The sequence below is a fragment of the Saccopteryx bilineata genome, chromosome 9 (assembly GCF_036850765.1).
Source record: "Saccopteryx bilineata isolate mSacBil1 chromosome 9, mSacBil1_pri_phased_curated, whole genome shotgun sequence".
Classification (NCBI taxonomy): domain Eukaryota; kingdom Metazoa; phylum Chordata; class Mammalia; order Chiroptera; family Emballonuridae; genus Saccopteryx; species Saccopteryx bilineata.
Genome location: NC_089498.1, coordinates 64,766,179 through 64,780,154, shown reverse-complemented (window position 1 = coordinate 64,780,154; position 13,976 = coordinate 64,766,179). Strand labels below are relative to the sequence as shown.

The following is a 13,976-nucleotide window of genomic DNA, read 5'->3' as shown; positions in this document are numbered from 1 at the left end:
TGAAGCTATTTCATTTGTAGATTTGTTTCTAACAGTGAAAATCTTTAGAAAGGTGACCTGTGTAAGGCCATACTTGAAGTTAAAAACACAGGAGTACATTTCCGGTTTTGTCTTTAAGACACTTGTCAAGGAGCAAATTCTACCTTGGATTAAAAGTTTGTGCTCTATTATTATATAATTTACTAATGAACTATATAACTTTAAGAAGTTATATTTTTGCATACATCTAGTTCAAGGAGTTTTCTTCAGTCCTTAGAACATATAGGATGGAAAATCAGCAACATTAATGTTATAGTAGTAGTGTAACATGGACCTTTCTTTTAATCTGTAATTCTAGGACGACATAGACAGCCTAAACCCAGTTCTCAGGGACAACCCACAACTTCACGAAGAAGTGAAAATCTGGGTAAAGGAACAAAAGGTTCAGGAGATTTTTATGCAAGGTAATTATTTTGAAGTATTCTTTTGTGTTTCTTTGTGTGCTTTTTTTTTTTAAACTGGACATTTTTTCATGTTTGGTCTGGTTGTTTCAAGTATGTGCTGTATAAATAGGGAGACCAGTCTAATATTTTGAGTTCTATGCAGTCCTGGGAAAATAATAGAAAATCATAATAATTTTAATAGGAAGTTGATAACTTTGCCAGTTAGTTTATTAACTAATTTGAACTAACTGCCTGGCATGAAATTATAGCCACACAGATGTTTTGTTGATAGGAAAATTTTCTATATTTACAGAATGCTTTAGGTGTGTCCTTCCTGGAAAAGGAAGCGTTGTTTGCAATAGAGGGTTGCCCAAAGCCACAATTGATTTCCTTTGAAGAATACTGTTGGTATCTGATAAAAGTGGCCTATTTCAGTTTGCCTTCCTCAGCATTTACCACACTACTAGTCTTGGTGTTTTGTTTGTTTGTTTGTTTAAGTTACAGAGTTTGTCTACAACACGTGACTTTGAAAACAGTGAGGTTTATTATTCTTAGTGAATTTTTTTGTCAGTAAAATCATTATGTAAATGTAATTAAGCTTTTTGTGAAATTGAATTGAAACTGGGACATTGTGGCATGAATTATTGATATTATGTTGAATGTTTATAAAAAGGAATTTTATTGTTAAATTTCCATATTTAACTCAACCCTCAACTTCCATGCCATTTAAGCATTAATAGAGATAATCACAAAGTTTCAGGTGTTTTTATTTATATGGGTATGACAGAAGTTTATCTACTTACTGAATTCTTAAAATACTTTTAAAAGTTTTAATATGGAGAATTTGAAACATACACAAAAATACAATATTTCGGTGAATTTTTGTGTACCTATATCCAAGTCCCAGCTACTAGAACACCACGGTGGATCCCATCGCATCCATAATCCCATTTACTTTTATCAAATTTCTGACTGCTACATTCTGTTTTTAAAGCTAACATTCCCTTGTTATGCTGAAAATTAATAGTTCCTTAATACTAAAAACTAGATACTAAATGTCATTTATTTAGTAGACAACATTTATTGTCTCATAAATGTTATAAATTATTTTTAATAGGATTGATTGATGATAAATCAGGGGATCCTGAAATGTCCACAGATTGATTGGCTCTTATGTTTTTTTTCCCCCTTCCTTTTCTTTCATTTCTTTATAGGAAAAAACAGGCTGATATATTTTAATAACTTTCTTTATCATATTCTCACAGGTAAAATATTAAGGCAGTATAGTTTCTCTCCATTTTATGAAGAATTACATGAGGCTGACTCCAAGTTGGTTGTGGGAATAAGTCGTTAAGGTTGTGTGCTAATGGGTATTGAAAATTGGTCATTATTTGGAGTTATTCTATAAGCTTTTTCTATATTACGTTCAGAAAATAATTTGGAGTGTTAAGGTTAAGAAAAGATTATGGAGTTCATATACTTGATTATGGCTAGGAATGTATAAGGTCTACCGGAAAGTTCTGTCCGTTTCTATCACAAGTTTCGACACATAAGCACATGTTTATTTGGCGCATGTGTGCCTCTCTATTTTTATCACTTAATGTATACATACTGACATAGCAAATTAACTAAAACAAAGTTGATTCACGTTAGTCTTATGTGTGAAGCGATAGTGTACCCATGGCTACTGATAAAGTTCATTTACGCCACTGTAATTTTTACGAATTTCAACAAGGAAGAAATGCTACAGAAGCATGTCTGTCGCATCCACCATATTCCGCGGACTTAGCACCCTCCAAGTATCACTTGTTTATGTCCTTACAAAATTTTTTGAAGGGCAAAAAATTCAAAAATGAAGACGATATCAAACAAGCACTGGTTCAATTTTTCGCATCAGAAGATAAAACATTTTTCAATAATGGGATATACAAATTGCCCTCATGCTGGCAAGGAATCATTAATAATAATGGCAATTATATTATTTAATAAAGTTTATTGACAGTAAGAAAAATTTGTATTTTGTTTTATTCCAAAAACGCACAGAACTTTTCAGTAGACCTTATATTTAATTTACAAGTCTTACAGAATACTTTCTACAGATCTGTTACTTGATTTATATTTTAGGTTGATGTTGGCGTAAAGTTTTTTAAAACTGGTAAATATTAAACCATTAATTGGTATGTTAAATAAATGTTTTATAACTGTAGAAGAAAACAGTGACCCAGGACTCAAAAAAAATAAATTCAGTCCTAAGTTCTTTGACTTATCAATTTATTTAACCTATCAACCTCACCTTCTTAATTTTTATAACTGGGAAATAGTACCTAAGATTTGGAGAAGATTAAATAAACACTTGTAAGTTTTGAAAAACATTTTGTAAATTGTTACTGTGTAATATCATTAAGGTGCACTATCATACATGCAGCCTTCTCCCTCAGTTCCCCCACCCTGCTCCAGTTCTAACTTTTCAAGTATTTGATACCATTTTAGTACCTGTTAATTGGAGAAATTTTGCCTTCATTAGGTGTATATTCTTCTGTGGAGTGACTTTTGTTTTAATAGCCATATTTATATATAGACATGGCATATCTATGTGCGGATACTTTTTTTAAAAGTAAGTTTAATTCAAAAGTATACCATATTAATAAAGCATTTTAGTGTCATATTTATAAATTCACTTGACAATTTCTACATGTTTTAAGACTTGTCAGTTTTTCCTAGCTGTCACAGAGGAATTAAAATTTGTAGTTGCTCATGGTAAAGTTTGGCAACTAGAAGACTCAAGCATCAAGTTCCAAATTACCTTTCCATTTTAGCTGTATGGTCATGTACCCCAATCTTGTTAAGTAGCTTTGTAACCTTTCTACTTTCTAGACCACTATAACTTGACATTTTGTACTATCCTCTTATTAACTTGTGGTCCTGGAGAGAATCTCTCTGACTTATTTATTTCCATTGAGTTAGGAAGTATTTGTATCTAGTAGAATGTGTTTGATGATCACTTCAGAATGATCTGTCTCTACTGTATATTTATTCACTTGTCTTCTAATATATTATATTTTTTGAAAACTAATATTCAAGGATTCTGTTACTAATCAGTAACATAATTAGTGTTTCACCTAAAAGACTTTTTTATTTTTTGATGAAAATGTCTCAATTTAAGAAAACTGTTTCGTACTAATGGTTTCATTTATTTATTTATTTTTAGGTCCTTATTCCTTAAATGGATACAGAGTGAGAGTATATAGACAAGACTCTGCCACCCAGTGGTTTACTGGCATAATTACTCATCATGATCTCTTCACTCGCACCATGATCGTTATGAATGATCAGGTAAATAGTCCAACTAACATTTGTGGAAAGAGATGTTTATAAATCAAAGTCCTTGTCGCCCCAAAAGTGGATCAACAGGTTGATACTGTTTTTTACCTTTATTATTTTTTTAGTCATATAATCCTAATAAGTTTAAATATACTGGTATTACACAGAGGTGTCTTGAGGTCACAGGGAGATAATGATGCCAAATTTATTTCAACACTGATAAAATCAGTCTCTGAAATAGAAATGTCAGGTTCTTTTGAATGATTTGTTTTGTTTTTTTCAATCCTAGATCAGCTAAATTTTTCATAAAGTCAGCTTCCTGTCCCTCCAGTAATAAAAATATTTCCCAAATGTTTTCTTTTTATTAATGAAAACTTTAATGAACATTGTAGTTCTTTTCACATCAAATTTTGGAGTTGGTGTGATCCCTTAAATTTTATGGTGAGTGTTAAGGACAAATTTCAAGTGGAATTTTAAATAACAGTCTGAAAGTCTTGATTTTAAATCTTGTAAGCCTCTAGTTTTTTCCTGAAAAAAAAAAATAGGTATTTACACCATTCTACCTGTGTGAGTTGTGGAGAGTATCTGAATAAATGAGTGTCCTTTTATAAACATTCTGATGCTTTGGTTAAAATTTAGTCAAAATACTAAATACATTATTTAATGGCATTTTTTCCTCAAAAGGTGATAAACTTTACCACTCAGTTAAGAAAAAAATTGCCTTTAATTTTTAAAATAGTTCTTTCTTTATAAATTATTAGTGATGTTCATTTACATGATTTTTGTCCTTTTTCTTAATCTCTACCTTCCTAGTTTTATAGCTGTTTTGCTTTTTAATGATTTCTTATTTTTAAAATACATTTTATGGCCTGGCATTATACTCATTAATTTTTATCCTTGTTTTATAAGGTATACTTCCAATAGATATATTTTTAACTTTTAGTTAGCAGATATAACAGTGGGTTTCAGAAGAAAGTTATAAAAAGTAATTTTATCTATGATGGTCAAAATTGAATTATTGTAATATGGCAGGATCTAAGGATCCCAAACTAATTTCTAGACATTTGTACTCGGTAGTGATTGTGTACCTAGTATAACATTGGCTAGCTGATTGGATTTAATTTTTATGCTTATTTTGTGTCATGGATTAGGTACTAGAACCACAGAATGTCGACCCTTCTATGGTTCAAATGACCTTTCTAGATGATGTTGTTCACTCTTTGTTAAAAGGTGAAAATATTGGCATTACATCACGGCGAAGGTCTCGTGCCAGTCAAAATAGCAACGCTGTTCACGTATGTATGTTGTTAGTTCTGGATTATTACAAAAATTTTTTCCGTAGGTTACTTAAAATCAGGTAGTAAACAAATCTTGTTAATTGGTTCTTTTTTAGGGTCATTATACACGTGCCCAGGCAAATAGTCCCAGACCAGCAATGAACTCCCAAGCTGCTGTACCAAAACAAAATACACACCAGCAACAAAGAAATACTCGTTCAGATAAGAGGAAGGGCTCAGATAGTAGTATACCAGATGAAGAAAAGATGAAGGAGGAAAAATATGATTATATAGGACGAGGAGGTAGGCCTCGCTTTTTTCTTTTTAAAGGATATGAGAAGAAATACATTTAAAATTATTTAATATTGATATGAAATATAAAACTTTTTTTTTTTAATCTTGCAGAAAATCCTAAAGGGAAAAACAGACAGTTGGTGAATAAAAGAAGGAAACCTGAGGAGGATGAAAAGAAACTAAATATGAAAAGACTACGAACCGACAATGTTTCAGACTTTTCTGAGAGCAGTGACTCAGAAAATTCAAATAAGAGAACAATAAATAATTTCTTAGAGCAGAAACCAGAGAATGAGTTGAAAAATAAAAACACTTCTAAGATTAATGGAGAAGAAGGAAAATCTCAAAATAATGAGAAGATAGGAGAAGAGACAGTAGTAGGTACCCAGCCTCCCTGGGATCAAATACAAGATAAAAACCATGAAGAAGCAGAGAAGCAGAAGTTTGTTGACTCTAAGCTTCAAGAAAAAATGATTATTCATTCATCAGAACAAGCCACGCTTTCTGATCATAATCCTAATGATTTACTCCTTCAGGAAAATACAGAAAAAACACACACAGTGGAATTATCACCGAAGGAACAGTTTGTATCCAGACCACCCACACCAAAATGTGTTATTGATATTACAAATGATACTAATTCTGAAAAGGTGGCTCAGGAAACCTCAAATACCTTTGGCCTTCAGACACTTCAGAAAATGGATCCTAATGTTAGTGATTCAAAACATTCAACTGCAAATGCAAAATATTTGGAAACAGCAAAACAAGATTCTGATCAGAGCTGGGTCAATGATGTTGTTAAAGTAGATTTAACCCAATCAAATGTTAAGGATGTTCCTTCAGGAAATGATCATCTGAATGTGGAAAAAGAGAAAAATCAGTATGCCTCTTACACATCTTCTGTAAGTCTGGTTTCGACGATGGAAGAGAAGCTGCGTAAGCGAAGCCCACCCCCAGAGATTCTAAAATCTAAATTTAATGCTTCAGTAGATGGGCACAAGACAAAATCCAATCCCTCACCTGAAGTGGTCAAACCTAAAATGACCCATTCTCCTGAATCCGTGAAATCTAAGGCCACGTACGTCAATAGCCATGTTGCCTGTGAAAGAAGACTGGCAAATAAAATAGAACATGAGTTATCAAGATGCGGTTTTCATCCGGTTCCTACTAGGAGCAGTACATTGGAAACTACAAAGAGCCCTCTTATCATTGATAAAAATGAGCATTTCACTGTTTACAGAGATCCTGCACTTATTGGGTCAGAAACAGGAGCTAATCACATTTCACCTTTCTTAAACCAGCATCCTTTTCCTCTTCATTCTTCATCCCATAGAACCTGTTTAAATCCAGGCACCCATCATCCTTCCTTACCTCCTGCAGCCCACTTACTGGCCGGATCATCCAGTCAAACTCCATTGCCTACCATTAACACTCACCCTCTGACTAGTGGTCCACATCATTCTGTTCATCACCCTCATTTACTTCCTGCTGTGTTACCTGGAGTGCCTCCTGCCTCCTTACTTGGTGGCCACCCACGACTAGAAACTGCTCATGCCAGCAGCCTAAGCCACTTAGCACTAGCACGCCAGCAACAGCAACAGCTGTTACAGCACCAGTCATCTCATCTTCTTGGACAAGCCCATCCTTCTGCTTCATACAGTCAGCTTGGTCTTTATCCAATTATTTGGCAATATCCAAATGGAACACATGCATACTCAGGACTTGGTCTACCTTCTTCTAAGTGGGTTCACCCAGAAAATGCAGTTAATGCTGAATCTTCATTAAGGAGGGTAAGTTCTGTTGTAGCTAACCACATTATCAATATATATATATATATTATATCTACAAATTTATAAGTGCCTTTTCAATATCTTTTTAATATTTTAGATTTCTTTAAAATGCATTAAAATTTTCAGACAATAATTTTTCCAATTATAATGAAACTTTTCCAATTATAGTAATTTGGGAACTGTGGAATCTAAAATCTCAGAAGCCTGCTTATCTTTTTAAAAATCAATTTACAGGCCCTGGCCGGTTGGCTCAGTGGTAGAGCGTTGGCCTGGCATGCAGGAGTCCCGGGTTCGATTCCCGGCCAGAGCACACAGAAGAAGCGCCTATCTACTTCTCCACCCCTCCCCCTCTCCTTCCCCTCTGTCTCTCTCTTCCCCTCCCACAGCCAGGGCTCCATTGGAGCAAAGTTGGCCTGGGCTCTGAGGATGGCTCCATGGCCTCTGCCTCAGGCGCTAGAATGGCTCTGATTGCAACACAGCAACGCCCCAGATGGGCAGAGCATTGCCCCCTGGTGGGCATGCCCTGTGGATCCCGTTCGGGCACCTGTGGGAGTCTGACTGCCTTTCCATTTCAAATTCAGAAAAATACAAAAAAAAAAAAATTTACAGTAAAACTTCTTACATTGTTCCTAATATACCTATTATGAAGAATATCTTTATAACTAATTATGGTACATATGCATAATTATTTTTGTTCAGCTAAATTTCTAGAAGTGAAGTTTCTGATTCAAAATTACAGAAAATTTTAAGGCTTTTGATATACGTATGTTATCAAATTATTCTTTTTTTTAATAAATAAATTTTTATTTTAATGGGGTGACATCAATAAATCAGGGTACATATATTATAAGAAAACATGTCCAAGTTATCTTGTCATTCAGTTCTGTTGCATACCCATCACCCAAAGAGAGATTGTCCTCCATCACCTTCTATCTAGTTTTCTTTGTACCGCTCCCCTTCCCCCCCTCCTTCCCTCCCTCCCCCCGCCCCCCATAACTACCACACTCTTCTCCATGTCTCTTAGTCTCGTTTTTATGTCCCACCAGTGTATGGAATCCTGCAGTTCTTGTTTTTTTCTGATTTACTTATTTCACTCTGTATAATGTTATCAAGATCCCACCATTCTGTTGTAAGTGATCCGATGTCATCATTTCTTATGGCTGAATAGTATACCATGATGTATATGTGCCACATCTTCTTTATCTAGACTTCTATTTTTTTTTTTTACAGTGATTAAAGCCTTTAAGCAAACTCTTGGCCAATACAGCAAGAATCCATAAAAGAGTAGTGTCCTTAACATGTTCACCAAGTCCAAGTTGGCCCCAACACTATGCCAAATCCCTGAAAAATGCAACCCAACCCCAGTTCAGTCTGTTAGGAGCTGTCACAAGGAGCAGGAGTCCAGGAAAAGTCCACATCCAGGAAAAGTCCTCATGGCACTGGAATTGTTGTCACCATTCTATACTTTGCAGCTCATGTCCAAGTCCCAATGACCACTGCTTCTAGCTGGTAATGATTCAGGTAGACTGAAGAAGCCATTTGCAGCATGCGTGGATATGGAGCTTCTCCTCTGCCTGGAGACATGAGACCAGGTTGCTTTTCCCTAGAGCTCTGCGACTGTGGCATGGTAAAGAGAACCTTGGGATACACTAAACTGGGTGGCAAAGGTAGATTCATAATAGAAGTTGACAAAAGGGGGAAGGAGAGCTCTAAATTAAGAGTAGGTCCCAGCCTGAAATATGAGTGGGGCATTGAGGTAGGAGGAAAAAAGGAAACACTATATATTAAACAAAGCAGCAGAAAATAGGACTATCAACACCCGCCCAAGAGATCTTCGAGGGAAGAAAAAAAAAAACCTGAGTATTCAGGCAAGACATAGTTAAGTGGCCCTTGTGCAAATGAGATCAGTTTACCTGCTTCTTGGAAGAAATACCCTAAGCTCGTTCACAGTGTGGTAGATGGGGCTGACGGCCCTGGGCCCATTCAGCTTTCAGTGGCAAACCCCAGCATTCTGGGCAAAGTTAGGTCACAGGTGGCTGGAGCAGGGCTGGAAGAGACTGAACCCTCCCTTAGAGGAGTGAGGGGGAAGCCTACCTTCCAGTGTCCCTGTTTTCTCACAGCAGAGGCATGTAAGTCTGGCAGGCTTTAGCTCAATGACCTTCCTTTCTGCTATTGAAGCAGGACCCAGATGGCATACTATGAGACCCCTTTGGGGCATTGGAGCCTTTATGGGTGTATCCTAAAAGCTGGTAGTTCCCCTGATCTCTATTGGGCTTTTTCTGCCTCTAAGTATCTTAAAAGCCATGCTCAGAAGATCTTGCTGAGGGGTTTGAGGATCCCCATGCGCCTATATAAATCTTTTCCATATATCTGCAGCTATTTGGAAAAAGACAAAACAGTGTTATTAGCTGGGTCAAATAAAGAAGGTAGTAGTTAGCAGGCGAAAAAAATTTGGCGTCCCCTGTTCATCAGCATTCAAAAGAAATTGAAATTTTTTTTAAGTAAAAAGCATGATATGGTAGACCCGTAGGAGTTCCAGGATATAACTACCCCTTTAAAAAAATTTTTTTAATTGACCTTAAAATATTTGCTGGGTACACTTTAATAATACCTTAACTTTAAAGATTGTAAGCATGACAAAATATAGTAAATGCTTTTGTTTCATATGCGGGAGGCTTTTCAGTTTAGCCAGTTTAGGAAGTCCAATAATAGAACAATGCATACAGACAATGAGCTATAACATGCTTATCAGCCTCTCCTGTTCTGACAGAGGTTACTATAAATCCAAAATATGTATCCACTGTAATGTGGACATAGGACTCTTTGCCAAATGAAGGTATATGAGTAACATCCATTTGCCAAAGTTGTCCTGGTAGGGGTCCTTGAGGGTTAACTCCAACTGAAGGGGCAGATTGTAGTATAGGACCCCTTGGACAGGATTTCCCAATCTGCTGTGCTGCTTCCTGGGAAAGTTGAAACTGTTTACACCCGGCTGCAGCGTTCTGGTGATGAATAGTATGTGACTGAATTGCTCGATCCGTCATGGTTGCTCCAAATAATTTTCTTTTGGGTAGCTTGATCAACAAGGGCATTCCTAGGCCCTGGCCGGTTGTCTCAGTGGTAGAGCATCGGCCTGGTGTGCAGGATTCCCGGGTGGGTTCGATTCCCGGCCATAGCACACAGAAGAAGCGCCCATCTGCCTCTCCACCCCTCCCCCTCTCCTTCCTCTCTGTCTCTCTCTTCCCCTCCCGCAGGCAAGGCTCCACCAGAGCAAAGCCACCCCGGGTGCTAAGGTAGCCCAGTGGCCTCTGCCTCAGGTGCTAGAATGGCTCTGGTTGCAACAGAGCAACACCCCAGATGGGCAGAGCATTCCCCCCTGGTAGGCGTGCCGGGTGGATCCCGGTCAGGCGCATGTGGGAGTCTGTCTGACTGCCTCCCCATTTCCAACTTCAGAAAAATACAAAAAGAAAAGAAAATAAAAATAAAAAGGGCATTCCCTTGTGCCTAAAGCTCCAGGGAGCTTGGAATGAGCTAGAGTATGCCCTATGAAACATGGAGCTCTATGTTAACATAGAAGTCTTTGAAGAAGGAGGAACTGCTGAAATAGTTCATCAGCATTTGTCCCTAAGACAGCAGTCTTTATAGTGGAAACATCATAAGTAAATATTTGCTGTCTGTATATAGATTAAAGGGGGAATATGGCAAATGCTGAAAAGCATGATAATGGCGTATAATTCTAAACTTTGATCTGATTTTAAGTTGACAGTTTCAGTATAAAGTTGTCCATTGATTTGCAAGAGCAATTTGCCATTTAGTGGGAGTTTCCCAGAGCCGTTGTTGTTGATCCTTTGAAAAAAGGAACAACAATAATTTTGGGGCTCAAAACCTATAAACTGTAAGGGTCGCCTATGCCCATTGATAATCCAGGAGGCAACAAGATCAAAATATGGAAGTATATTCCATGGGCTATTAGATGGTTCAGTGTGCCCAAACTGTAGCTGCTCTTGTACCAATTGAGCAGCTGCCCTAAGTTTCTCCTGAGAGAGGGGCCATTGGTCTCCCCATACAGGATTATCTGATTTTCAAGTAATTGGGTCTGCACAATGCATTATTGAGGTAGCAGGAGCTACCAAGGCCCCTATGCTAAATTTTGATATCCTAATCCACACCTTCTGGTATTGGGTGCCATTTCTATAGGGGTGAGAATTCCTCGCCGTTCTTTCCCTAGACTCTTGGTGGGCAAAAATCCCCGATCAAGCATCTGAGTACTGACTAAACCATTAGGACTGACAACCAACACTCCCATATTTTTCAAAACTTCTCTACCTCACAAATTAATTGGCCATCCAGGGAGCACGTAAGGCTTAAAAAAATCCTTAATGACCTTCTTAATCTTCCCAATGTAGAAAACTAGAACTTTGTTGAGGGGATTTACTCTGCCCTATACCTTGTAATTCTGTGGCTGCTGCATGAGTGGGCCAGGAAGGAGGCCAATGTAGCTTAGCAATAACAGATACATCGGCTCCAGTATCTAAAAGTCCTTTAAATTTATGCTCATGTATTGTTAGTTCCATTTCAGGGCGTTCCTGACCTATTTTTTTTAATCCAATTGGCAAAATCAGAGGAGTCAAATCACCAATTTTCTTGGGGCCCCTTTTGCAGGATGTGGCCTGAGAAGCAGATTTAGCATCCTTATACTATTCTTCTAACTGTCTGAATTAGCTGTGAGACACATTCTTTTTTTTTATTATTAATTTTGATGGGGTGACATTGATAAAATTGTCTTCTGTCACCTTCTAACTGGTTTTCTTTGTGCCCCTCCCCTCCCCCAACCTCCTCCCTCTCCTCCCCCCCACCCTGTAACCCCAACACTGTTGTCCATGTCTCTGAGTCTCATTTTTATGTCTCACCTATGTATGGAATCATATAGTTCTTAGGTTTTTCTGATTTACTTATTTCGCTCAGTATAATGTTATCAAGGCCCATCTATGTTGTTGTAAAAGATCCGATGTCATCATTTCTTATGGCTGAGTAGTATTCCATAGTATATACCAAAGCTTTTTAATCCATTCGTCCTCTGACGGACACTTGGGCTGTTTCCAGATCTTTGCTATTGTGAACAATGCTGCCATAAACATGGGGGTGCATTTCTTCTTTTCAAACAGTGCTATGGTGTTTTTGGGGTATATTCCTAACAGTGGTATAGCTGGGTCAAAAGGCAGTTCGATTTTTAATTTCTTGAGGAATCTCCATACTGTTTTCCACAGTGGCTGCACCAGTCTGCATTCCCAACAGCAGTGCAGGAGGGTTCCCTTCTCTCCACACCCTCGCCAGCACTTATTCTGTGTTGTTTTATTGATGAGCGCCATTCTGACTGGTGTGAGGTGATATCTCATTGTGGTTTTAATTTACATTTCTCTAATCATTAGTGATGTTGAGCATTTTTTCATATGCCTATTGGCCATCTGTGTGTCCTCTTTGGAGAAGTGTCTATTCATTTCTTTTGCCCATTTTTGGATTGGATTTTTTGTCTTCCTGCTATTAAGTTTTACAAGTATTTTATAAATTTTGATTATTAACCCCTTATCAGATGTATTGTCAAATATATTCTCCCATTGTGTATTTTGTCTTTTTATTCTGTTCTTATTGTCTTTAGCTGTGCAGAAGCTTTTTAGTTTGATAAAGTCCCATTTGTTTATCCTGTCTTTTATTTCACTTGCCTGTGGAGACAAATCAGCAAATATATTGCTGCGAGAGATGTCAGAGATCTTACTGCCTATGTTTTCTTCTAAGATGCTTATGGTTTCACGGCTTACATTTAAGTCTTTTATCCATTTTGAATTTATTTTTGTGAGTGGTGTAAATTGGTACTCTAGTTTCATTTTTTTGCAGGTAGCTGTCCAATTTTCCCAACACCATTTGTTGAAGAGGCTGTCTTGACTCCTTTGTCAAATATCAGTTGTTGATAAAAGTATGGGTTTATTTCTGGGTTCTCAGTTCTGTTCCATTGATCTATATGCCTGTTCTTATGTCAGTACCATGCTGTTTTGAGTACAATGACCTTATAATATAACTTGATATCCGGAAGTGTGATACCTCCCGCTTTATTCTTCCTTTTCAAGATTGCCGAGGCTATTTGCGTTCTCTTTTGATTCCATATAAATTTTTGGAATATGTGTTCTATATCTTTGAAGTAAGTCATTGGTATTTTAATCAGTATTGCATTGAATTTATAAATTACTTTGGGTAATATAGACATTTTAATGATGTTTATTCTTCCTAACCATGAGCATGGTATATGCCTCCACTTGTTCGTATCTTCCCTGATTTCTTTTATCAATGTTTTATAATTTTTCGAGTACAAGTCTTTAATCTCCCTGGTTAAATTTATTCCTAAGTACTTTATTTTTTTTTGGTTGCAATGGTAAAGGGGATTGATTCCTTGATTTCTGTTTCTGACAGTTCATTTTTAGTGTATAAAAATGCCTCTGATTTCTGAGTATTGATTTTATATCCTGCCAGCTTGCCGAATTCATTTATCAGGTCTAGTAGTTTTTTGACTGAGACTTTGGGTTTTCTATATACAATATCATATCATCTGCAGATAATGATAGTTTTACTTCTTCTTTTCCAATTTGGATGCCTTTTATTTCTTTTTCTTGTCTGATTGCTGTGGCTAGGATTTCCAGAACTATGTTGAGTAAGGGTGGTGAAAGGGGCACCCCTGCCTTGTTCCTGAACTTTAGGGGATTGCTTTTAATTTTTACCCATTGAGTATGATGTTGGCTGTGGGTTTCTCATAGATGGCCTTTATCATGTTGAGGTATGTTCCCTGTATTCCCACTTTGCTGAGAGTTTTGATCATGAATGGG

The 13,976-nt window shown here is 37.0% G+C and overlaps 1 protein-coding gene across 5 annotated transcripts in view; it reads left to right on the top strand.

Moving 5' to 3' along the window:
* JMJD1C (jumonji domain containing 1C) overlaps positions 1 to 13,976 on the top strand; it is a 330,412-nt gene that overhangs the window by 263,506 nt on the left and 52,930 nt on the right. For 2 of the 5 annotated variants that reach the window (XM_066242551.1, XM_066242553.1), the window contains 5 exons: positions 338 to 443; positions 3,631 to 3,755; positions 4,895 to 5,038; positions 5,137 to 5,323; positions 5,426 to 7,104. In XM_066242551.1, the coding sequence (XP_066098648.1) occupies positions 338 to 443; positions 3,631 to 3,755; positions 4,895 to 5,038; positions 5,137 to 5,323; positions 5,426 to 7,104 (2,241 nt within the window). Of the gene's footprint in view, positions 1 to 337; positions 444 to 3,630; positions 3,756 to 4,894; positions 5,043 to 5,136; positions 5,324 to 5,425; positions 7,105 to 13,976 lie in introns of those variants that run through there. The other 3 variants (XM_066242552.1, XM_066242554.1, XM_066242555.1) reach the window with 3 other exon arrangements.